This window comes from Eublepharis macularius, chromosome 12 (genome assembly GCF_028583425.1).
Source record: "Eublepharis macularius isolate TG4126 chromosome 12, MPM_Emac_v1.0, whole genome shotgun sequence".
Classification (NCBI taxonomy): Eukaryota; Metazoa; Chordata; class Lepidosauria; order Squamata; family Eublepharidae; genus Eublepharis; species Eublepharis macularius.
Window position 1 is genome coordinate 21,390,572 of NC_072801.1, and position 26,741 is coordinate 21,417,312.

The 26,741-nt window shown below is 42.9% G+C and overlaps 1 protein-coding gene across 1 annotated transcript in view; it reads left to right on the forward strand.

Moving 5' to 3' along the window:
• Positions 1-26,741, forward strand: part of LMTK2 (lemur tyrosine kinase 2) — a 51,483-nt gene that overhangs the window by 1,247 nt on the left and 23,495 nt on the right. Inside the window, exons 2-6 of the mRNA XM_054992400.1 lie at positions 13,048-13,175; positions 17,949-18,093; positions 20,465-20,538; positions 21,643-21,761; positions 23,212-23,299. Of these exons, the coding sequence (XP_054848375.1) occupies positions 13,048-13,175; positions 17,949-18,093; positions 20,465-20,538; positions 21,643-21,761; positions 23,212-23,299 (554 nt within the window). The remainder of the gene's footprint in view (positions 1-13,047; positions 13,176-17,948; positions 18,094-20,464; positions 20,539-21,642; positions 21,762-23,211; positions 23,300-26,741) is intronic.

A 26,741-nucleotide genomic window follows, 5' to 3' on the forward strand; every position in this document is an offset into this window, starting at 1 on the left:
GATGGCTGATCCACTTTGTGAATACTTCTCTGTTAAAAATTCCTTCCAAATAGATAATCTGAGCACAAGAAAAAAAGGAGGACTAGAACCTTTCTTCATGTGGTGCTAATTTTCTATTTGTATGGATTTTTTGTAATAAGAAGGAACATTTGAAGCAGGGGGTGCTTGAGGCACCTGCAGCCTCAAGTGCTTCCTCATTTCCACCTCCATAGGTCAACAGCAAAGCATGCCTGCTTATCCTCCCTGTCTCAGCCGAACTTTGTTGCAGTATTATATATGTGTGTGACAGAGAAAGGAAGACCAAACAGTAGTTTTTTCTGTAAAGTCATTTGGAACTGCTGTGTAAATAGGGATACAGGAAGTGAAGGTTGTCTTGAAACTGCTGTTACCTGCTTGTGTCCTGAATTTTTTTTCCAATGCAAAATCCCCCCACCTTTTAACAGAACTGTCTTACAACTTCCAAATGTGATCATCATGTTTCTGTACGTCATGTTCACTTGTTGAAGTTGCCGCTCTCTTGGTTCAGTACTAGGAAGGAGAACAAAGCTCTTGTATCTTCAGTGGCTGTGTAGAAGATGGGATTTCATTAAGAGCAGAGTTTGTCATGAAGTATGTGTGAGGGAAGCTATACTAGCTGAAATTCTGCCTATTGTGCAACTGTAAGGAGCTCGATGCCCTTTGCATTTGGACCAACATTGGCAATCCTTGCAGTTGCTGAAGTGGATCTCCACTATGTTACCCAAATTGTTAGGCTTCTGCCAGGTGGCCACCGATACCAAGAAGCACCTTTGAGCCTTTCTTGGTACTGTGTGTAAATTCTTAGGCTTCTGCCAGCTGGCCACGTGACACTGAGAATCACCTTTGAGCCTTTCTTGGTACTGTGTGTAGATGTGTGTACAGTTAGTGTGGTGTAGAAAGCCAAAAGTACCTTCCAGGTGATATCTCTGCCCTACAGGCACAGAAAATACAAAAAGCATCCCTTGGGGGGAATTACTGTGAAAACAAGCATTAACTGATCCATTTTAATGGATTTCAAGAGCATTCTCAGAGGGTCAGATTCTCATCCTTGGTGATGGAAATGGGGCTGTGGGGGAGAGGGGTGCTCAAGAAGTGAAAGGAAGCTTTGGAATGGGTGACAGCAGTGGGCTGTAAGCTTGGATAGAGTGCCTCATACTAGGAAAAGTGCAGTTGACCATGCATCTGCAGTAGGAAGTGGCGCTCTCAGGTCTGATGGCATGACTTCCACACAGGATGGAGCTCCAACCCAGCTTCTTTCTGTAGAACTTTGCTTGAGGACAGAATCGGTGATGGAAGGCAGGTTAGGAAGATGAAGCCTGCCACCAAAGAGTGTATAGAAGATGAAAGAACACATGCTTTATCAACAAGATTATACTCTCCTAGTCTGTCATTCTGGAATAATTACCACTACCACCCCTACTTCTCATACCCCTCATTGCTCATGTCATTTGAAATCCCACTTTGGATGACAGGATCTGGGTGAAAGGGTGATAAATGGCTGGGGAAGGGTGATGTGCTAGATCAAAGCTGGTGGGCAGCTGAAGGAGGAATAAGAGGCAGTGTATTGATGCAGTTGAAGTGTAAGATGGAATCAGTGGAGTGACTGAGCAAAGCTATCCTTTTCTCATGAAACTGTATAGAATGGGGGGGGTCTTAGTTCTAAACTAGAGCTAACAAAAAGCTGTGTTTTAATGAGGTAAACTGCATGGGAAGGGAACTGGACCCAGACAATGGTAGAGATCCTTCATCTGGGCTCTTTGCCTGCTGAATATTGCTTTTATGTTGCCCCTCTGAATTCTTCATCAACAGAAAGGAATTTGTCACCTCTGCTCTCAGAGTTCCTTTGTTAGCGAAGGCTTAATAGTCATACTGCATATGTGTAGGGGGGTTGGATTTACTTTTCGGGGGGGGGTGCAAGGTATGTATTTGTGTTAGGCTGAAAGATGTCACTTCTGCATATGCCACAGTCTTCAAAGGGTTGAATGGCTTCCTTGGGATCTACGACTTACGTGGATCGTTTGTGTACTGCTGTGACCCACTCTGCTTTGAGATTCCTCTGGGGTTCTGCCTTGACTGAGATTTAGGTTTTGGGCTTGAGGCTCATTCTATGCAATCGAGCCCCTTGTTACTAGAATCTCTCTTCTGCTCCTCCATTTCTGTTGCTTATTCCTTCCTTCCAATTCTGTTGGATTGCATCTCTTTTAGACTTGGTTATTTCTTTTCCTTCCATGGATCTCATGTTGCAGTATAGCTTTATTGGCTCAGAATGGACTCTCTTATTTCCCTTTTCAAGATTTCCTCTAATCGAAACATCTTTATTGCCTCATCCCAATAACATTATAAGTAGAATTTTAACATCTCCAGCAAAATCTCAAAAGTTTATGTTGTTGAATGGACCACATACCTGTTTAATCCTGGCTGTTAAAAGCCAATCCAAACCATAGAAAGTTTATAGTGTTGCAGGAAAATATTAAAATGTGGATTTTGCATCTGTGGGTAAATGAACTTCTGCCCCTGTTATGCGGATGCTGAGGATGCCTCCTGATATGCCTTTGGAGTTCAGATTATTATTATTATTATTATTATTATTATTATTATTATTATTATTATTATTATTACATTTCTAGACCGCCCTCCCCGTCAGACACTCTCAGGGCGGTGTAACAACATACGATTTTTACATAAAGATTAAAAACAATAAAAACATTATAAAAACATTATTCCATATACAATTAAAATTGGCTAATATAAATATTAAAATACAGCATTTTAGACGCAGGGCTTGGCTCTTGCATCATGCCCTGCCTCACACTTATGAGCTCCTGCATGGGTGGTGGATGGTCTTCAGTGGTATGGCCGGCGAGAGGACAGCCTAGCCGCCACCAAATGCCTGGCAGAACATCTCCGTATTGCAGGCCTGGCGGAAAGATGATAAATCCTGCCAGGCCCTAGTTTCCTCAGACAGAGAGTTCCATCAGGTCGGAGCCAGGACCGAAAAGGCCCTGGCTCTGGTAGAGGCCAGGCGGACCTCCCTGGGGCCAGGGACCATCAGCAAGTGCTTATTGGCTGATCGAAGCAACCTCCGGGGAACATATCGGGAGAGGCCATCCCAAAAGGTATGCTGGGCCCCCACATATAGTGCACAGATGATGGTAAAATTTTGGATGGCTCATTCTAAAGATGGCAATGGTGGTGGGCCATGAGGTGCGGTTACGGCACTAGCTGTTTGGCTGATATAATTATTACAAGTTGGGCCCCTGCAAAAATTGTATGGTGGGATTCCAGAAAGCTGTGCTGGACATCTGGCAACTCTCCCTCGCAGAGAGCTTTCCCCTTTGCTATCTCCCTTCCAAACACTGTTCCTCTTTGTTCCCCCTCCACAGGGGAAGGGTGTTGGGGAGGGGGGGAAAGGAGATGAGTTCTTGGAAAGGGCAAAGGGGAAAGGTACTTGGAGGGAGGCAAAGGGAAAGGTGTTTGGAAGGGATGCTTGGAAATCACCTTTCCTGTTAATCTTTCAACCCTCACATTTCCTTGTTAATGTTTCCACCCAACTTTCCCTGTTAATCTCCCCTCAAGTACCTTTCCTTATCAATATTTCTACCCGCCCACCATACCCTCCTCAGCCTTTTCTTGTTCTTGAGGTGCTGCCTCCTGACTTGCTGCCATGTCAAGTGTGCAGGGGAGATGTGAGGCTGGCTCCCAGACCCCTGCAGCTGATTGGCCTGCGGTGACTTCTTACCTAGTCACTTGGAGCCTCTTCCATCCTCCCCTCCCTCCATCTCCTCAGAGCTAACATGCAGGCTGCTGCCACTGCTCTTCCCCACAATGCTGATTTATAGGCACTTTTAGCTATTTAAGAATTGTCATGAGGCCTCACTCTGGATCAGGCGCATGGTGATCTGGATTGGGGCCTGGCAGTAATTTTTTAAACAGCTAAATTTTTCGGCATGGCCCAGGAGAAGCGTGGGATGGGGGATTTCAGGGATCTTCCTCTCCCCCCCCCCACCTCTGCTTCGTTCACTGCTGAACATGACAGAGGAAGAGGGAAGTGCATTTTCTGCACATGTGCATAAAATGTTTATTTTGAGCGGGGGGGGGGGATTAAGCCTCCAAATGTATTTTTTAAACCATAGAGATTTTTCTGTAACCCTGGGGGATCCCCCAAGATTGCAGAAGCATCTGTTTTCTAGCCTAGCTCCACTGATCCGCGGATTTAAGTATCCTCATGGGAGGCCATTTGGCTATTATTATATGTGATTGCTAGGACCGCTGCAGACTTAGGCTGTAGTTAGGGTCAAGGTAATCCACACTTGGATTTCCCACAGTATTTCTAGCTGCAGGGAGACCTGATTTGGATTGGGGTTGTGTTCTGGGAATGGAAGGGTTTGATTTTTTTTAAAACCTTGTGCAGTGTTCCTGGTGTGTACTGCTTCCCCTCGCCTCCAGTCCTGGTTGGTGAAGTACAGGTATTCATATTCTCCCTCCCACTAATAGAATGATAGCTATTAATAGCTCTAATAGGTATCTGATGAAGGGAGTGTGCCTTTCAAAATTTTTTGGAAATTTTGTTGGTCTTTATGGTGCTACTGGACTTGAACCTTGCTGTTCTATAGCAGACCAACATAGCTATTTACCTGAAACTGTCTAATAGCTTGAGGAAAGGATGGGAAATTTCTATCATGAAAACAGTATAGAAAAGGGTTAACCCTCACGGTACTATGGACCCAATTTTAATGTCTCCCAGCTGTTTTTTAAAAAAAGATTTGAAGATATATCTGAAACTCTGAACATGGCTCTCCCATGTCATGTGAAGTTTGATACTTAAGGTGTCTCCTCCTCCTTTAAGGAGGGAGAATTCTTCTCCATGAGAATACCAGATGTATTGAAAATTGCGCCTGGATCACCCAGATCCTAGTCCATCACTCCAGCCAATACATCACACTGGCGTGCATAAGCATGCTCCTTTAAGACAATTTGATTTGTATCCTGTCCTTTCACAAAGGTTTGGTGCAATTAACACATTAAAAACTTAAAATCCATCACACGTAAAGGATAAAGGTTAAAACTTGACCATTGTGCGTGCACCCTTACCCAAAGATGCCAAAGCGAGTCTCATTTCTGGAATATGTTTGGATACCATCTCTGGCAATCTCCTGGGATATTTCAGGCAGTTTCTCTCCAATGTACTAAAGTCCTAACCCAGATCAGACATGATAGCTGTTCCACATCCATTTTATTGCACAGCTTGCAGACAACGCACTGTTCAGTACTCAGCCCATTGGTGAGATGGCCAGAAGCCTCACAGGGGAACAAGCGTATCCTTTCCACACTATTCATGACCTAAAGAACTTCTAACTACAGGAGTGGGAAATCCTGCCCACAAAACTCAAAGAGTTTACAAAGCAGTATTCTTTGGTATATACAATCAGTGATCGCCACAGTACCTGTGAAGGGATAAGCACAAATGTAAACGTGGGGCAGACATTCTAAGGAGTCACTGTCAAATTGCTGCTATCTGCTGCACGCCGACAATTTATCTACAGATGCACATATATCTGTTGTACACCATATGGCATGCTGTAGTAATTTGTATTAATAATTTTGTAATTTCCTTGTTATTTGCTATGGCTGTGCTGAAGCAATAAAGATACGTACATATGGCATGCAAATGCAGTGGTCCAATCCACCACTCTTCTTAATGTCAGAGGAGATCAAGGGCTGCAAAAATTGCTCTGTGGCCACATATTGCCCACTCTTGGGACAGCAATTGAAGAAACATTGATGGGGAACATAGCACGGGCTTAGTAGCAACAGGAGCTTTTTCAGATCACCACTCAGACACGACTTCCAGTCCTTAACATGTCCCCCAGAACTGGCATTAGGGAGAATCAGAACATGATGAGAAAGGTGCCACACCACCAAGATGACAGATGTGATTTTCAAACTGTGTATTCTGCAAAAGTTTCTCGACGAACGATCCCTAAAGGAAATGGAAAAGGAGGCACGATTAAGCTGGTATCACACATACAAAAGGCCATTCTCTGCTTGACTGTGGAAGCTTGCAGGGTGACCTCGGGCCAGTCCCATACTCAGCCTCGACCGTCTCACAGAGTTTGTTAGGAGGAAAAAATGGAGGCGAGAGAATGATTGTAAGCGGCTTTGGATCCTCATTGGGGAGGAAGATGGGCTATAAATGATGAAAAAAAATGAAATTTAGCGGCTGTTCGAGACCTCTGGGTCAAATGAACAGTAATAGAAAAGAAAAGGAAGGAAGAAAAATTGAAGAAAATATATGACCTGGCAAGAGTTGCTCTTCTCTTACCTGTCAGACCTCTTACCTGCCAAGTCCTCAGTTTCAGGTGGGTATCCATGTTGGTCTGCAGTAGAAAAGCAAGATCTGTGTCCAGTAGCACTCTGAAGACCAACTAGGTTTCCAGGGTATATATCTGAGGAAGGGAGCTCGACTCTTGAGATCTTACACCCTGGAAATCTTGTTGGTCTTTGACATGCCATTGGACTCAGATCTTTTGGTGAAGAAGGAAGCTCTGTACAGCTCGCAGGGTGTAATTTTTGCCTGGTAACTTTCATGTCTGCAAACAGAACACTGAAATCTTTCTCATTTTGTCACAACTGTGACTTGCACCTTTCTTATCTGAGGTGTTCACTTTTTTGTAGCTTTTCACTTCTCCATATTTTCCAGCTGCTATGGAGGGGTTTATTTTATCTTCCATATTTTCTTTCCAATTCTGGCCTCAACTGTACTGTTGCTGAAAGCTTTGATGCATCTCCAAAAACGGACTTGATTCTTTTGAAGTTTGTTCCTTTTTCACAGGATTCTCAAAAACAGAAGTGAAAATTAGTTCTGAATTTTTTTTTTCAACCTGTGGTTTATGTAGGTGCTGATGGGGTTGGTTGCGGTTAACAATTATAAACACTTTTTGAAACCAAAATGCTTGTCTCTCCCTGAAGATATTACGCTGTTTATATTAGCTGTGCAATAGAATTATTGCGGAGTAACTAACACCTCTAAAACAATATTATACATTCAGGTAAAAATTCTTGCATCTGCTGTTTCGAACCTTGCAACTTTTTCCTTTCTGACATTATCACCTCAAATTTATTACATGATCCTTAATACTGATGTTTGAGAGCCACTGTGGTATAGCGGTTTAGAGAGGCACCCAAATTTGAATCCCCCTTCTGTCCTGACACCTTGTTGGGTGACTCTCAGCCTAAACTACCTCACTGGTAGTTTAGGCTGAGATCCGAGGCATCCAAATTTGGGTGGTACGATCCGAGGCACCCAAATTTGAATCCCCCTTCTGTCCTGAAAGCTTGTTGGGTGACTCTCAGCCTAAACTGCCTCACTGGGTTATTGTAAGGATAAAATGGAGAGAGAGGAAAGTGATGTATGCTGCTTTGGGTTCTTATTGGGGAGAAAAGTGAGGTATCAGTGAAGTCAATCAATCAATACTCTGTCTCTTCATACCCAAGGGGTCAGGCAAGAACTGAAATGAGTTAGAAAGAAAATGACACTGCATTATTTAGAAGAATTACTGTATTATTACTATTCTTTCTTTATTATTATTACAGCACTTAGCCAGTACGTTAACCATAAAATTTAAGTGCACATTTTACAACTATTATTACTATTAAATTTATAGTCCATTCTCCCCACAGGTGGGCTCAGAGCACATAACATCGTGTAATAAAACCACATTAAAACATAAAATTCAGTACAAGAAGACAGCAATTCTACATGGCAGCCTGTATTGCTGAACCCAACTCAGTACATCTCATAGGGTGGGAGATGGTATACAGCATTAGGTGAGTCGCTAGGAGGAAGGGGGTTATGATCCCCCCTCAACAGGAGACCAGCAAAGGAGCTCACCCACACCCTAACCTCAGCCATATGCCTGGTGGAACATCTTTGTCTTACAGGCCCAGCAGAAGGATAACAAATCCTGCTGGGCTCTAGTTTCCACAAACAGAGAGTTCCACCAGGTCGGTGCCAGGACCGAAAAGGCCCTTGCCCTGGTTGAGGCCAGGTGAGCATCCTTGGAGCCAGGGACCACCAGCAGGTGTTTATCTGGTCATCTCAGCAATTACCAGATTTCAGCCAAAAAAATGAAAAGCTCTCAGAACTTCCTGTAGCAATAGCAATTTAAAATTAATCCAAAATCAATTAAAATAAGATTTTAGTGAATTCTTGGTCCAGCATGATAAAAAGACTGCTTTATCTTCTTCCTGTGACCTTGCTGATAGTGGTTAATAGCTTGGGAGGAAGAGAGGGAATTGGCAGCAGTCAAGTTAGCTAAGCATTCGTCCCTCTTTTTCTGCAGGCAATTTAAAGTTTGGGAAGGGTGCGGGAATGACCCTTGAGCTCTTAGCCCGTGGCTTGCCATCATGGCCCTGAGTGAGCTGTGATGTCATAAGTGCCACCAGCCCAGAATGAACTGAAGGCACATCATCTGTTCCTACATTGTATTGGAGGGCATGCAAGGTTTTATGTATTTAAATTGCATTTTGTTTTGTATATTTCATCTTGCAGGTTCTAGGAGAAAGCGGGGTAAAATATTTTAAATAAACAAACTTAGTGCTAGGCATAATCATTTTTCCGTTTGCTGTTGCTTTAACTGATTTACCTGTTGTAAACCACCTTGGGCATAACTCTTTTTACAGAAAGGAAGCCCAGACATTCAGCAAACAAACAGACAGACAGACAGACAGACAGACAGACAGACAGACAGACAGACAGACAGACAGACAGACAAATAAAGGAGGCGTGTCTGGCTGCTGCCATTTTTTCAATGTGCCCTCTGGGATGGCACTTTATAGTTCCGAGGAAAGGAACTCTTGGCCTGAGCTGGATCCAGACATGGTGGGGGGATGCCTGACCATTCTGTCTTCTCCTGCTGGTGCTGAATCCAGGCCTTGTGAGGGAGGGTGTTTGCAAGGCTGAATAAGAGGCAGCTTACCAACCAGCATGGTGACTGATTCGGTACAGTCAGCTCAAATTGACTAACTGAACTCCTGGACCATGTCAGGCTTCCTGAAATGTCTAGTGCTCCTTCCTATCTGGAAGCTCTTATTTCTGTGACGGCAAGACAGTTTCCTGAGTTTAGCTTTGGTGGGCTATAATTTCAGCTGGTCCTTGTAAATCCAGTTTTGAATAATGTTACTAGCTCTCATCCAACTTAATTTAGCCTGCTTATGTATTATGTTAGTTACTTGTGGGTCATGAAGAGTGTGAAAAGCGGAGGAGCAGAGAACCCTCTCGTCTAGTTTCTCAGAAATGCCCTCTCTGTTCACATGCAGGCGGTTCTTACTCACCAGAGGCAGCCAAGAAAGTGACTGCTTGCAAGCCTCTTGTAATTAGGTAAAAGTACAAACTGTAGAATTAAAACTTCATGCTCATTTTCATCTTCATCATTTCTATATTGTCAGTTAAAAAGTACCTTCTGTCACTTCTTTCTCTCTGACTGAAATGCCATACCTGGTTCATTTTAGAGATGCTTTAAACTGGCTTTAATTATCAAACCATTTTCTATTTTTAACGATAGATCTGTTAAGTATTTGAGTCATTGCGGAGGATGGGGGGAAAAGCTGTCACAGGTTTCCAGTAGAAAATGTCTTCATTTAAATCCTGAGGAACATAATCAGTGTAGGGAGATGATATGAGAGCCTCATAATATTATCCAGAGGAGTTAGCCGTGTTAGTCTGTAGTAGCAAAATCAAAAAGAGTCCAGTAGCACCTTTAAGACTAACCAATTTTATTGTAGCATAAGCTTTCGAGAATCAAGTTCTCTTCGTCAGATCTGACGAAGAGAACTTGATTCTCGAAAGCTTATGCTACAATAAAATTGGTTAGTCTTAAAGGTGCTACTGGACTCTTTTTGATCATAATATTATGTGTTACACGTGCTCATAAGTTGTCAGTGACAAGATTTGGTATTTGACTAGTTAAATATTTGGATCTTGCCCAGGATGCTGCCACTGAATGATCACTGACTTATAATATTTATGATATTCCATGATGCAGCCGTTTTGTAGGTTTGAAAATTGTCTTGAGTGTTTAGCCCCCATGCTCTACAACTCACTCGGGTGACGGGGTGCATAAAGAGAAGCATGGTGGTAAAACTACGTGAGAGGGAAAGAAGTGGTGTGGGAAGAGGCTGGGGCAGGAAAAGTATAGGGTAGGTGTGGGGAGAAGCAGCCCAGTGGTGCCACTGACAAGGAACTGGGCTGAAATTTCTTACCTGGGCAAAAAACAAAAAACTGACATGCTGTGCCGTGATCTGTTAACTTGCATTCTTTCATACCCAATTTCTTTATTGGTGGGTTTCTTCAAGGCAGTCCTTACTGAGCAGGATGTTGTAGCTCACACAAAGATCTAACACGAAATGGGCATTAGAGGAGGATGTAACAGCTGTGGTGTTTTTGTTTGTTAAGGGAGAGGCCTAGTAACTTGGCAGCATTCCCTGCCCCGCACTGAATAAGATTTAATTACGGCACATTCTTCCTCCCTTGGTCTTCCCTTGGTTAATTTCTGGCTTTGCTTGTTTAGCACAGAATGTGGATTATTTGTTCCTTTGGGGCTGGTTTAATGTGTCCATGAAGATGAATTCTGAGCACAGCACTTCTGTCTGTGCAGCTTATTCTTCCATCTCAGATGAGCAAGCCTTGCAAGTTCATTAAAAGAGGCAATTTTCACAATAAAGCAGTTGCTTATGACAGTAAGGTATCATATTTGCTATCATTGTTTTGTAAAATATTCATAGTTGAGCATTTATTCGACTGCATTAACTTCTCTGAATGCAAGAATGCTTTCATGTTCTTAGGGGATTGCATGCCGTGTGTGCCTTTTGGTAAGGGAGACTGTACTTAAAACCAGTGGTACCATCAATCCTAAAACTCAAACAAAATGTGATTTTACTACTGGGATGAGTAAAATTAAATTACTCTGGATGCATTTCTCTGGAAGCCAAGTAGGAAGTTTGCTTAACAAGATTAATGTGGTATACAGGAGCCATTGAATTGCCTTTTGAAAGGATGGCAGAATGGTGTAATTTATAACCTTGCATCAGTACCACCTTGAATGACATACATGTCAGCATTTGAGGGAATATTTGATCATGACCATTGAGGAATCTGTGCAGTCAACTATTTCTTGGGCTCAGTGCCTTTGGAAGAACGAGTTAAGCTGCCTGCCTGAGCAGTTAGGGTATCACTATATACAAAATGCCTTCCCCAAGACAATTACAACCCCCCCCCCCCAAATCAGACCACTTGCAGACAATGGAGGGGTCTTCCAAGGTATGCAAAAAAATATGGCTTTGTATAATTTACAAACAGCCCCCCCCCCAAAGACCTGATAAGAACTGAATGTACTCAAGGAGGCAGAGAATGTTAAGAAACCGTTAAATGTAAAAAGCACAGGGGAAACTAGCCTGCCCCGAACTCTGAGAGCCTATATAATCCTAGAGGGAGGGTGTGTGTGTTTGGGGGGATGTGAACTTCAGAATTGCCCCCCCCCTCCCTTTGCAATTCTTCAGGATTCCTGAACTTTCACTGGAAACATTTCTCTCTATATCTTGTTGGGCTTAGAATTCATATGCGATGCGGGAACCTCTGACATTGTACAAGTTGCTTTTGACCATATGTTGATGGTCTCTCACATGGTCTGCTTCTTAAATGAGACCTGTACCTGGCTTGACAAACATGTAAAAATCATTGCTGTTAGATTCTCATGGGGAAACAGAATATTAACTTGTAGTTAACTTTTTTGGACTAAGGCATTTGAAATAAGTCAAAATTTTATTTTTTAATTTCCTGTATGCACTTGTATTCTTCGTTGGCATGTGGAAGTTAACAGGTAGTTAAAGGAGAATTGACTCTGATATTGTAATAAGACCTGCCTTACTGGGTCACACCATCTGGGCCCCCATCTGGTCTAACATCTGATAGTTGATGGGGGCCAGTCAGATAGCTCTGGGAATGTTACAAGTAGGGCATGATAGAAAATAAAACGATCCCTTATTGTAAAGAGTAGACTGGGAAGTGAAAATGGCCCTGGAGCAAGCCAAGCTGAGGAGCCTCTGTGGAGCTAGAGACCAGCACTGCAGTGTCCCTTAGTTCACTGGGGCCAACCATGATATTTAAATTCATTCATTACTTTCCCTCCCAAAATGGCAGCTGTGCAGAAGGAAATAATTTGTGAGCTGACAACAGCCATCACCACTTATGAAGGGTCTCAGCCAAGCAGCCCGCAAGGTTTAGGCACTGTAGCTGGGGCTTGGTTCTGCTGGTTCAGGGCGACCAGTGGCTGGCTGGGGTAGTGGCCCACCAGGAACATTCCCTGTAAGTTAAATGGCCAGTCTGCCCCTGCATATTGTCTATATTCAGCATCTGATAATTACAGATATAGTGCCTCTGATCCTGGAGGTTCTTTAATTGTTATAGCCCAAAGCTTTTGATCTGGTGTATCTAAGCTAGATTTTGTTGATGCTTATTAAATACCAAGTTCATTGTTCAAAAATGCATGCGTAAATGTGAAAGCTATTGTATGTCATCTCTAGGGTGGGGTGGAGGAATTGTGTTGTAGTGGATAAATAAGTCTTGCCAAATGCACCACACCACATGATGAAGTTGTCCGCCCCCTTAAAAGTGGCAGAAATCTCATAGCCCGTTCCACCACCTTCTTCTCCAAGATGCCTGTTTTCACTGATCTGTAGATGTACAAGCCCAGTGGAGTTAGTGTTGGAGTTCAGCTAAGGACTGATCCCCTGCTGTGCCAAGAACCTCACTGAATGACCTTGGGGCCATTATCTTGCTCAACCTAGCCTACCTCATAGAGTGGTTGTTAAGCTAAAGGAGGGCAAAATGTCTTGCTGAGCTCCTTGGAGCAAGGGTGAGGTAAAAAACCTCGTTGCAAAGGTGAATGATTTGAAGAGGTGAGGTGAAATTTTTGCCTGTGTTCCAATGTATAGAACTGTATTCATTTTGCTGCTGCTCTTATCAATTTCTAGGGGCAGCAGCAGCAGGAGTTGAGGTTCCCTTCTCGTTAGTGATTCTGTCTGCCTGCAGCCTTGTAGTGCTGGTGCTACTGTCGGTGAACTGCGTATCCTGCTGTAAAGATCAAGAGATAAACTTCAAGGTGAGTACAGAAGGAAGGAATAGCGCCATTCCTCTTGTCCGGTATCTGTTGTTGGTGTGTAAAATTCCCTGTTGAGACTCAACTTCATTCTGTGATGTTCAAGCTATTTTTTGTTGCTGCTGCTGCTTTAACTTGGGGTTTCCCTAAAACTGCCAGATTTTTGAACCATTGCTGGAGCAGATTGTGATTCATAAGAAACTGGTACTTCCTTGTGCTCTGTGCATATATTTTGAAGTAATTAGCAATGGACAAACTAAGGAAAAGCCCCTTTTATGTTCAAGAAACTTTGTTCTTGTAGTTCCTCATACTTTCAAAGTAAATGAGAGAATTACTTATTTACTAGTAACAAAGCCCGTTGTGGGAAAAAATACGGGCGCTAGAAAGGGGAGGCAGGCAGGCGGGAATTCCCTCCTCATCTATCACTGATCCTGGCTGGATGAAGGTTGGGGGGGGGGGGGCGCAAGAATGGCCACCTCCTCTGCACCTCATCTTGGCCAAGCGAAGGAGGAGGTGGGCATTGCAACCTGCTGTGCACCTGATCCCACCCGGGTGAATTGGGGGCAGGCATTGCCTCCTGCTCCACTCCTGATCCCCGCCGAGTGAAGGGGCAGGCCTTGCCACTTGCTCTGTGTCTGATCCCGGCTGGGTGAAGTGGGGGTGGGCATTGCTACCTGCTCCACTCCTGATTCCGGCTGGGTGAACTGGGAGGGGCATTGCTGCCTGCTCCATGCATGATTCCGGCAAGTTGAACGGGGGTGGATGGGTGGGCATTGCCTCCTGCTCTGCACTTGATTCAGGCCGGGTGAAGGGGTGGTGGGCATCACCTCATTCTCCGCTCCTGATCCCAGCTGGGTGAAGAGGGGTGGGCATTGCCACCTACTCCACTCGTGATACCAGCTGGATGAAGGCGGGAGATGAGCATTGCCACCTACTTTGCTCCTGATCCCAGCTTGTTGTCTTGAATACACTTAGCCTTTTATATAGTAGGATTTACTTTAGAACATTTTTATGCCGCACTGTCTTTAAGGAGCTTAGGGTGGTGTACCTCATTTTCTCTTTCTCTGTATTATCCTCACAGCAACCCTGCCAGGTGGCTTAGATAGAGAGCGAGAGAATGTATGACTGGCCCAAGGGCATCTAGTGAACTTCTTTAGCAGAGTCGAGATCTGAACTTGGGTCTCTCAGATCCTAGTCCAACCCTGCTAACCACTGTACTACTCTGGCAGATCTTGCTAAGATGTGCTGTAAGAGTCAGAGCAACAGATATGGAAGACACTGTTCATTGTGTGTGTTTATTTTCCTGAATTTCTGAGCTGAGAAACCTTTTATTGTAAATGTTAGAATGAAAAGAGATTTAAATAAATGAAAAAATGCCTCCCTTTTACATTGAAGAAATTGCTCTTTCAAAAACAAGGTTATGTTAATAAAACAGTTAATTCAGTTAATAAAGCAGTCTCTGTAATATGTGGGAAAGTCTGAGGCCTCTTAATGAGTAGTAGTTATTAAAATTAATATTCTCTTGGATCAGATATTCTAATACACAGCCAGAGGATGAAAGCTTCAACAAATGGTTGATTTGGGATTTTGGAATGTAAAGAATGAGATGAACAGGATATTGTTTGGCAGCTGTCTAGTCAAGCATAATAGACTGGTGAAAGATGCCTTTTTATTAGTTTTTTTCCCTTCCTTGGATGTTGATACCACCCCTAAAAGTATTCTCCTTTCCTCTCCGCTATGGCCACGTAACTTAACCTCACTGAAAGCTGACACTTTCGGTGTGGGACAGAGTCTGGACAACATTCTGTCACATGCACAGGGAACAATAGGGTGATCATTCTGCTACAACCCCCCCCCCCTTTGAAGAGGAATGTAGGTGGAAAACTTTGAACAGAAAAGCCACAGAGTTAAGATAGAAAAGATCTGAGCAGGGTTCAGCAAGAATCTAGGCCAAGATAAAAACTTGTGATTAGTTCTGAACTTGTGTTTCCAAAACAGTGACTCGCGTGCTGTATGGCAAACAGCTTTTATAACAGGGATTTCTTCAAATGGTTTTAATCTGGCATTGTGTGGTGTCCGTTTCTTGTTTTCATGTTCTTAGTCGGTTGTATACTATGCACTTTATAAAAGCATCTCTTTGAATCCCAGACTAAGTCTCCTGTTTGAGGGTCTCCTTGCAAAGTACATGTGGATTTTTCATTTCTATGCAGTGTTGTCCATGTGTGTTTCTTTGCAGAGAGAACAAACCTTACTTTAGAAGTGACGTAGGATAAAGTATTTGGTGAGCCTTCCCAACAGAGTAGCTCTAAGTCCTCTTTATGAGTTCTGTCTTGTCTGGAGGTGGTGGTGGTGGTGCGATCCTTGCGTTACGAGTCCATCTGTGGAGCTTATTATAGCCTGCTATGTGCGTGATGATTTATCTGTGTCTGTAAGAGACAGGCAGCCATCAAAAGCGAGTGGTTTAGCAGTACCCGGTTTGCTGAGGACAGAGGGTAATTCCCCCTTTACCCTAAAATTCATTTCTGTGCGGGCAAGTCACAGTTTATACTCCGCTTTCTTCAGTATAGATCTGTGTATGTTCTAGACCCAGATGGCCTTCCTTTATGAGGGAAGAAGGAAAGGCTTTGTTCAGATTAGCTGAAGAATGCTACTCAGATTATTACTGTTGTGTGCACATGTGGATAACAGATTGCAGGATGATTCTGCAGAGCTTCAGCTTCAGCTTTATTTAATTCGGTATATAACCAGCACAAGTCTCTACAGTAAAACCAGAGTAACAGAATAAATAGACACACTAAAATTCAAGCTATCAAAGTACATTAAAACCTACCTACAAGATTTACTTTAAAATTCTCCACCTTCTCTATAGAGATTAAAATCAAAGTAAAAAGATACTCATTCTCATCAGCCTCCCAGCTACATTAGGCTTTGTCTTTACGAATCTTGTGGGCTGTAACTAAAAATTTGGCATTCTGCAGAGCTTATTGGAGCGGATTTTTGCAATTTACAAAAAAACCCATAGATCTTCTTAAAGAATTGTTTGCAGCTGCTATCAGGTGCAGCATAATGTGTGATTAAGCTTGCGGTGCTGTCAAAGGTTGGTGTAAAACACTTTTTTTTACAAAATGCTATTTTTATGTACTGATGAGAGCTTGCATGTTGAAAACAGCTCCCCATTTCTCCACTTGTCGCATTTTCAATTAAAAATACAGCGCAAGTAGGATTCTGAAACTGTCATGATGTTAACACATTGAGAAGCAAAGTGGTCTGTTGGGCAAATTTAGCTGAAAATGTGTGCCTCCACTGAGCCCAGTGTCCCCTCCTCTTGGCCACCAGTGGGCCATGTCCCCCTTTTAGTGCCAAAGGTTTTATTGCCTGGTAGTTTCAGGGGAGGAAGGAGGTCTTGGGCCCACTCATGGCTTTTTGTTGGGCTTGGTCTGTTCCTGGTGTTTGTTTTTTATTTATTTTAAATATTTATATCTACCTTATCCCCACAAACTCAAGACAGCTAACAAAGCAGCAAGATGTCACAAGTGTCTGACAAGTCAAAACCAATATACTAGTGAACACAGTTAAAAGCCAGCACAATTAAAAAGTCAAAGAAAGTTTACCTCCTCCACACCAAATGTCCTCTGGAGCTAAGAATCCCACTCCCCCCGTGGGGGCAGTGGATCCCCCACTCACAGCCTCCATCCCCCACTACTGCTTACCAGGCCAGCAGGGGTGGGGGATGGTGTGGAGAATGGGTGTGGAGCTCCTACGTGCTCCAGAGGACTTCCTTGTCATGCTGGGAATTCCAACACAAGAAAGTGAAGGCCCCCGCGCGGAGCCAATTTGATAAAACTTGGGTCAGCAAACTAGTGCTGAGGACCAATTTTGATCCAATTGGCCCCACTCAAGGACCTTCACTTCCTTGTCATGCTGGGAATGACATCATTCCTGGTATGACAAGGAAGTCTGCTGGAGCATGCGCACGAGCCAAGTTCCCCCATGCGTGCCCCCCACAATCCCCCCATCCTCCAGTTTGAGCCCCTGGGAACTTGGAAACCCTGTCCGGAACAGAACAGACTTCCACACCTCCCTGAATGCAGCAAGTGAAGACGCCCACTGCACTCGCTTCGGTGGGCCATTTGAAAAGAATGGACCCATCACAGAGAACTTGTCAGTTGCTAAATGCTAAACGCCCCAGCGTTCACTAAGGGAAGATTATTTGTTTGTTTATTTAAAACATTTATATACCCTTATTCTGAAAACAGTTTTTAAAAGACTGTCTCCATGCATACTCTTCATTAAAAAAGAAACAAGAGATTAAAACCCATCATAAAAACAAATAATAGTAACTGCCATTATCAGGGCCAACATGACAATAAACAGTGAGCTACCCAAATAATTACTTCCCTCCCACAGCTGACAAATAATGCTATGATGCTGGAAGTGTTCCATAGCAGTGTGGAGGAAACGTGTACAGAGCCCTCAGGAAGAGGTTTTGGGCATAAGATGGAAGATCCAACCTTACGCTGTTTTTCTGCAAGCTTATGCGATTTGTTTCATGACTTTTTCCTTCATCAGCCGTACAGGGAATAGTGTCCGTTTAGATTGATGAGCTGTAGCAATTACAGTTGTACCTTGGGAATGTTTGATTCTGCAGTTTAAGTATTGATTTGGCTGAGAATAAGGGCCAGATTTTGTGCACGTTATAAAATATTAAGCCTGTCTGAGTTTCTAAGGAGCATTCCTTTTTTTGTTATTGTTGTGCTGCTCTTTTTGCTTTTATAGGAATTTGAGGACAACTTTGATGATGAAATAGACTTCACACCACCAGCAGAAGACACACCATCTGTTCAGTCTCCAGCAGAAGTGTTCATACTTTCGGTTCCGAGCATCTCTTTGCCGCCTCCATCGCAGTTCCAGCTTCCCCCAGGTAAGACCTTTCTGGCTGAGAATTATGTCTCTCTCCTTTCCCCTCACCCCCAGTCTAAGCATGTCACTGGACTGTCCTCTGATGCTTGGTTTCATGAATGGAGCTCCTCTTCATGATAGCTGTTAGCAAATCCAAAGCACAATTGTTGTGCTTCCCAGGAGGGTCTTTTGAGCCTCATAACATCTTGCATGCAGTCCTTGTGATGCAATCCTGCTAATTAATTAAACAGCTCCCAGTGTACATATTGGCAAATGTATTGTTTTTCAACGTACTGACTTTTAAAAATGCTACTTTCTGTAATGTGCTTTTCTGCTGTCTTCGTCAGATGTTCTAGCCCCCCCTCCCCTTAATTTTTTTTGGTTATTTTATCAGTCTCCCACAGAATGCCATTCCAGAATAGGATGATCTTTCTTAATCTTGTTTCTGGAAGTATTTTAAATAGGAGCTGTGAACCTTGATAAAAAATAGCCTCTTGTTTGGAAAATCAGAAGATGGAGGCTCTAAGCCTGCATACATTATTTGTCTGAGGCTCATGTGGTTGTCTGCCATGTTGAGAGTCTGAAATAAAACCTTAAATTTTTGCAAAGGCTTAGGATGGATTTACATATAACAGGGCAGTCCTCCCCACCCCTAAAAAAAGGATTAGGCAAACTCACGGAAGATGGCTCCATCAGGAGCAGCTAGCCACATTAGCTAAATGAAGCTGCTTTGTTTTGTGGCTGTATATTCCAATGCTAGATGCCGGGGCAAGGAAGAGATGGCTCTTGTTTGTTCTTGGCCAGCTTGTGAATTTTCATAGGCATCTGGTTTGCCAGGTAATGTCAAGATGGAATGCTTGACCATATGGATCCTGGTTGGATCCAGTTATGCAATTTTTACTTTGTGCTCATTTTTAATTGGATTGGTTATCTCCCCTCAACATTATTTCCACTAATAGTTAATTATATGCATGGAGATACTTTGTCACTGAAAAATAAATGTATAAATATCTTTGAATGTTACTAGAAATGACTCCTTTGTGGGGAGTGGGGGAAAGAAAATGCTTAGGAATAATTGCAGATTTTGTAATCACACATGGATCCAGTTAAACCCCTAGCAGCAAAATGACAAAACAGTTCCCTGGTAGAGGGTGCCAAATAACATAGCAACGGAGACTGTTCTAATAAGATGCTTTCCAACTCTGCTACCTGAGATCTTTCAACTGGTAACACCATGGATTGAATCTGAGAACTTCTGCAGTAAAGCATGTTCTGTACTATGGAGTAGTGCTGCTTCTCTCTCTCCCCCTTACCTGCAGAGGAGTTAGCCGTGTGAGTCTGTAGTAGCAAAATCAAAAAGAGTCCAGTAGCACCTTTAAGACTAACCAACTTTATTGTAGCATAAGCTTTCGAGAATCACAGTTCTCTTCGTCAGATGCATGGAGGGCAAGAAGAAACTGGTCAGACATATAGGTGGAGAGGGGAGGGCGGAGTAGATGCAAACAGTAGCTTCTGATATGGAGATCAGTAGCTTCTGAGTAGATGCAAAGTAGGCGGAGTAGATGCAAACAATAGCTTCTGATACGGAGATCAGTTTGCTTCTGTTAAGGAAGTCAGTTACTTCTGATAGTGAGATAACCATTCATAGTCCCTATTCAATCCAAGTCTGACTGAGTCAAATTTACATATGAATTCCAATTCAGCAGCTTCCCCGTTGGATTCTATTTTTGAAAGGTTTCTGTTGAACTACAGTGAACTTTAAGTCCTTGATGGAATGTCCTGATAAATTGAAGTGTTCTCCCACTGGTTTCTGGATGTTGCCATTTTTAATGTCAGATTTGTGTCCATTTATTCTTTTGGGCAGATGTTGGCTGGTTTGTCCAATGTACAGAGCAGATGGACATTGTTGGCATATGAGGGCATATATCACATTGGAGGATGAGCAGTTGTAAGAGCCAGTGAGAGAAGTTGTAAGAGCCAGTAAGAGCAGATGAACAATGTCCAGCCAACCTCTGCGCAAAAGACACAAAAGCAAGTGACAATACCATTTGTGTTAAATGGTATTGTGGACAGTGTTAATCATCAGCTATAGAGGGAAAATAGACACTAATCTATCTTTGTTTTAGTTTTGTTTTTGAATTCTTACAAAGCTGAGTGCCTGGTGTCAAATCAAAGCATTCATCTATAAAAGCATGTCTTGAGCAGATGTTATGGAAAGCCACCTAGTTGTGCAAATCAGATTTCTTTCCAAGGCATTGTATATGCTGGTGTACTGTTCTGCAATGAACTGTATGAGGATTTTTTTTAAAAAAAGAAAACCATTTAGTAATGAACACAGTACAAATTGTGGTTATACTTTCATTGATATGTTGACTTTTTGTTATTTATTTCAGAGGAATCAAAGTCTCAAGTAGCACGTCAGAATCTAAACTACATCCAAGAAATTGGAAATGGTTGGTTTGGAAAGGTGAGAAGTCTTTAATATTCTAGGGTTGCTTTTTCAGGTCATATATTCCTCTCAAAACTTTTTCCAATGCAACAATTGCAAAACCAGTTTTTCAGGGAGTGTATGCATGGCATGTGTGCACACACACACACTTTTTAGGGTATTTGGTATTTGTTATTCTAATACAGGTTGGTATTTGCAGTTCAAAATGGAAATTTTTATAGGAATGGGTAAAAAGCTATTTCTCAGGCTTACTGAAAGAACATTTGTTTACAGCAGTAATTCACATATTTTTACTGCTACCCTTTAGCTCTTTAAAACGTTTAAAGAGCATTAACATTTGTGTGCACTGTTTTTTGCATAGGAATGTGTAACTGGGATGATAAATGTAGCATTATTTTTATTAGGAGTATATAAGTAACCTTCTGTGTATACCTTCTGGTCTTCAGTGGTTTTGATAGAGATGCAGTACTCTACTGAGTCTGCTATCTTCTCTCAGCCTCTGTCACAGTCTTGTGATCCTATGGAGACTTTAATTTTTGGAGTCTTAACACTATGCTTCTTGGGAACTAAAGCATCTACCAGTTTCTGAGGGAAGCAGAGATGATCTTTTTCTGTGCAGTTATGGTGCCGGTGTGCAAACAGATCTTCAAAGCACAAAGCTCAGCCCCCGCACACACACACGTGCTTGCTTGCTGTCTTTGGCAGAGGGAAGGGCCAGGGACTCTCACAGGTCTTGTTCCCCATCATCTGTACGTACATGCGTGCATGTATGCAGGTATGAACTTACAGGGAAAGGGTTGGGTCCTTGGTTCATTATTAAACTGGGTCTTGCTTTTTTGTGTTTGCACACTTGTAAACTGAAAATGCCAAGGTCCAGCAGCTGGAATTTTTTAAAAAAAATTTGCAACTGGACTGTTCTGTTTCTATTTTGTGTGGGGGTTTCCCCCCCTTTTGTGCAAGAGATACGAAAACATACCTTTTCAGGATACAGTCTTAAAGCATTCTAAGTTGGTCTTAAGCAGCTCTTAATACTCTTCTTAATATGCATTGTGTGGTGACCTTTGTTTGATTTCTGCACTTAAAAAACAAAATCGAAAACACTAACACAGGGCTGTGTTTCAGGTTCTGCTTGGAGAGGTGTACACAGGCACTAGTGTGGCAAGAGTGGTTGTGAAAGAGTTGAAAGCAACCGCTGGTCCCAAGGAGCAAGAGCGGTTCTTGAGGCATGGAGAGCCTTATTTGTGAGTAGCATCTCAGTAGTTTACAGCAGCATGAGGAAGCATTTGTATATCAGGAAGTATCCTGGAAAATAGTAGTGTGTAAGTTGTGAAGAGCTTTTATTGACTGTCAGGCTCAATCAAAGACTGTGTTTTTTTAAAAAATCTATAAAGCCATTTGCACCTTGTGACTTGCCATACTTCAAGAGCTGCTTCTCCTAGAGTCAACCCATGTACCAGGTTAGGTTGGCCCAGCAAACCTTGCTAGTTGTGCCTGTCCCCTCATGCAGAGTAATTTACACGTCTTATGCAAGGGCCCCATGGCGCGGAGTGGTAAGCGGCAGTATTGCAGCCCAAACTCTGCTCACGACCTGAGTTCGATCCCAGCGGAAGCCATGTTCAAGTAGCCAGCTCAAGGTTGACTCAGCCTTCTATCCTTCCGAGGTTGGTAAAATGAGCACCCAGTTTCCTGGGGGTAAAGTGTAGATGACTGGGGAAGGCAATGGCAAACCACCCCATAACAAGTCTGCCAAGAAAACGTTGTGATGCGATGTCCCCCCATGGGTCAGTAATGACTCAGTGCTTGCACAGGGGGACTACCTTTACCTTTACCTTTTTACCTATGCAAGGGCAGGTGCAATCGCTGCTCCTCCTTCTCCACAACAGTCTTTTGAAGGAGATCTAATCACTCTTAATTACCTTTGGAAAGGCATGTACAATTTTCTTTGTGCGTTTTGTTCCAGAGTGGCTTTTGCATGTTGATGTCCTAGTTGCTGATTCTGTCTGCTGGACTTTGCATTTGCATTGAATTCTATGTTCTGTACCACTTTATTTAATGTGATTATATATCTTATAACTACACGTGCAGCTCTGAGCTTGTGGAAGGCATGGGGAATAGCAATTCTTTAATAAATTGTGTTGCTGTGCCTTTTGTATCCCTTGTGGATCAGAATCCCTTGTGGATCAGAATTCCAGAAGTGTAGCCTTGTTAGTCTGTTGTAGCAAAAATAAAACTGGACAGCCATTTTATTCTAGCACGTCTTCAAATCCCATGTATCGCTAAACACATAGCATCTCATGAAGTGGACTCTAGTCCATAAAAATGAATATTGGAATAAAATTTTCTTAAGTTGCTGCAAGACTGATCCATGAATAATTAGGACAGTAGAACTGAAAATAGCCCTCTCCCAAAAGCTTTACAGTAAAATTCGCAGCTTTTTTGTTTGTTTGCTTAAAAGCTTTAACATTAGATGTTATGGAAATTGCAGATTACTAGCAAGTGCTAACTGTAGAAAAACCACTGCCGGTAAACTCAGTTTGGGCTTTTGTGAGGGGGGAGGCAGAGAGGAACCTCAGGGATGTACCCATGTCGCTCCCATTTTTTTGTTGTTGGTGTTCATCTTTGCTTTACCACCTTATTACCCTGGGATGGAACAAAGTGTTCTTGACTCCCCCTCCTTTGCTTTCTTTACAGTAATCTTCAGCACCCAAATATCCTCCAGTGTATTGGGCAGTATGTGGAAGCCATACCTTGTCTTCTGGTGTTTGAGTTTTGCGACTTGGTAAGTACATGCTATTTAATTGTACTGGCACTTGTACTGTTTTGGTAAGGGTGCACTGCTTGAATGGCTGGTGAATGGATTGGAACTGGGTTCAAGTTTTTCAGTTCTTCATAAAAGTAAACATAATTTTCTCCTCTGCCAGCAATCACTACAGGAAATGGGGGAATGCTAGTGATTTAAAAGGCATTAATTCTTGTCTGTCTTCTGTGTGTGGCTTTGCATGTTGAATTGATCTACAGCTAATCTACCAGACTTCCTAATGTCTACTGCATGGGTTGTCAAACGATTACCTTGCTTCCTATGCCCAGTAATATATATAGCCATCTGTGGGACTCTCTGCAGTACACTTATACACCTCTTTCTTCTTCCTTACTTTAAATATGGTGATAAGCCACAGATAAGTATAGTATAGATAAATCATGTCCATTGTGGAGAAGGGCTTTCAGTTGCCGATTTCTTCCTTGCTATGTTTTTTATAATAAAATATCATTTAACGAGGGGGGACTCGTGCAGAGGGGCAATTCTGCCCCTTTCCTTTGTTGTGGCTCCACTTCCAGCTTGGTCTTCCTTCCTACCACCTACTTGTCAGGTCACCTCTCCACTTCTCCTGATGTGGTACAGAAAAATGGGCTAACAGGGGAAATGAGCCAGAGCAGGTTCTAGTTCCCTTTCTTGCCTGCTCACAGAAACCATCATCACCTGTTTTCGTGCAGCATTTTGGGAGGGTAGCGTGCCACCCAGACTCTCCCATCTGCATACACACAACGCAAGCATTACTGTTGCAGTTTTGGGCATTCCCTCATTTAAAAAACCCCTAATTCCTAGCACTTGTACTCCATCCCAAGAGATCAAAATTGCATGTGTGATTCCTCCCCCCAATCCTGACAATAACCCTACAAGGTAGGGCTTTTTTGGCCAAGCAGAGATTTGAATTCGATTCTCTCTGCAACACGTGAGAATAAAATATATAGGGGAAAGCAAGGGGATGTTTGCTGCTGTTCTAGAAAACGTTGCCTATCTACTGTCTTTTAGAAATTTAATATGCATTGGGAGAAGGTGCCATCGTTCCAACAAATTTTCAGTGATATACTGAGTTACTTCCTCATCTAGCAAGGTTCCCTCTGGTGTTCTAGGCTTGTCTCAGATTTGTTAAAAGCCTGAGCCATTCAGACAGTTTACTGGTTCTTGCTGCAATGAACTTTTAAGCACCTCTTATCTGGAGCTACTCATCTTTTGGAAATCAACTGGACAAAGTAGACCAAGAGTTTGACCTAGTAGCACTCCTCTTCTAATAAGTATCTTGCATCTCCAGAGATCAATGCTAATTAATTAGTTTTCTCTTTATTTCCTGGCCCTTTTGCAGGTGGGGGATGGAATGAAGAAGGGAAACTAGACATTTGCATGGAAGATTTAAACTCCTTGGCTCCGATTTAGTTAGGCTTGTTGTGCATCTGATCTGCATTGTTTCCTCAAAACTTTTGCACATAAATAATTTGTTCTGGTTCATCTAATGGGCATTTCTTTTATATTCTTGAATTGCTTGGAAGTTTTAGCACATCGTGACCAGCTTGGAGTGGCGGTTAGAATGTCAGGCTGGAATCTGGGAGATCTTGATTCAAATCCACACTCTACTGTGCTGAAACTTGCTGACTTACTTTGGGCCAGTCACTCTCAGCCAAATCTGCCCCCTATGGGAGGGGCTGTGGCTTGGTGGAAGAGCCTCTGCTTTGCATGCAGAAGGTCCCAGGTCCAATCCCTGGCATCTCTAGTCAAAAAGGACCAGGCAGTGGGTCATGTAAAAGACTCCCCTTCACCTGAGACCCTGGAGAGCTACTGCCAGTCAGAGTAGACTGTGCTTACCTTGATGGACCAGTGGTCTGATTCAGTATAAGGATGCTTCATGTGTGTGATTGTTGCGAGGATAAAATGGAGAAGGACGGAACCACGAAAGCCACCCTTCTTGGAGGAAAGGCAGAATAAAATCAGGATTGATTGAATAGATGTCTGACCCAGCTGCAACACAGTTAGATGATGGACAAAGAAATTTGTCCACCTGGCTACATTCTACTTTAGTCAGCTCAGAGCTTTTCTTGAACATTAGATTGCAGAAGCACTTTGCTCCTTGTAAATACATAAGGGGTCTGTAATTTTTTGCAAGTGAGAAGTGGTGGAGCTGGCAATATTATCATGCTGCCTTGCATAGCCATGTCAACACACACACAGCTCTAGCTGCACTTACAGTGGGCAGGGCTAGCAGCTAGCAGATTATTTATGACCAGTACCAGAGAGTGTTTTGTCAACTCTATCATGTGGTAAATCTGATATATACCAGTCATGGGAATTGTCTCTAATGACGTTGTTTCGTAAATATGCAGTGGTGGTTCCCCTCCTACGCCAATGGAGAAAACAGTTGTACTCAGTTTGTGGAATTCCTCTTGTTGTTCACAGCAGCTGTTTCTTGGGACTTACTTTTATATGCTTGCCTGTATGTTGAAGCCAATTACCTTTTGGGGGAGGGGATAAAGAGCTCTAGATCATGCTAGATGGTGTTTCAAGGATGCCAATGAAAACAGCACCAAATGGGCTACCTTTGCTGTAGTGCCGTAGACTATTTGGGTTTTTAAAAAAGCTGATTGAGGAGAGACTTCTTTTTAAGCCTCTTGTCGTGCCCAAGCTCTTATGCCTGAGAACAAAAAGTGGTACAAGCAGAAGGTGGAAGTTATTCAGCTCCATGCAGGATGTTTGCCTACACAGATGGGTGTAAGAAAACAAATCTCATGGCAAATTGGCAGTGCAAAGGCAGCGTCTCCCCACTTTCTGTCCATGAGAGCTGGCATAGTGTAGAAGATAGAGTGTTGGACTGGGATCCTGGGAGACCCGGTTTCGAATCCCCACGTCTAAAACAGAAGCTTGCTGGGTCGCCTTGTCGCAAAGCCTCCGCTTAGATTACCTCATAGGGCTGTTATGGTGAGAAAATGGAGGAGGGAGAATAATATTCTAAGCTGCTTAACTAGGGAAAAAAAGTGGAATATAAGTAAATAAATGCAAATGTATGCATGCTTTTACCTCTTATTGGTTGGTCCATGACTGAAGAGGCTTGGATCCTGGTCCTCTGGCCAGTAGCCTTGGACCAGGCGCTGTATATCATGATGGGCTGTTCACTGTTTGTTGGGGCAAGCCCTGGCTGTCACTAGTGCACAAGAGAGGGCTCAGTCAGAAAGTAGGCAAGTAGCCCACCATACTGTGCTCAGTATTGGTTGAAATGGTGGCTTCATTACACACAGATACTTTTTACAGACATACACACATGTGTTAGAACAAGTCATTTTCTCCCTGCCTGGCTTCATGTGTTGGACTTTGGCTTGGGAGATTTGTGTTCAAGTCAGCAGTAAATCTTACTTCGTCACTTTGAGAATCTTATGGATGGCCATGTTGCTGCTGC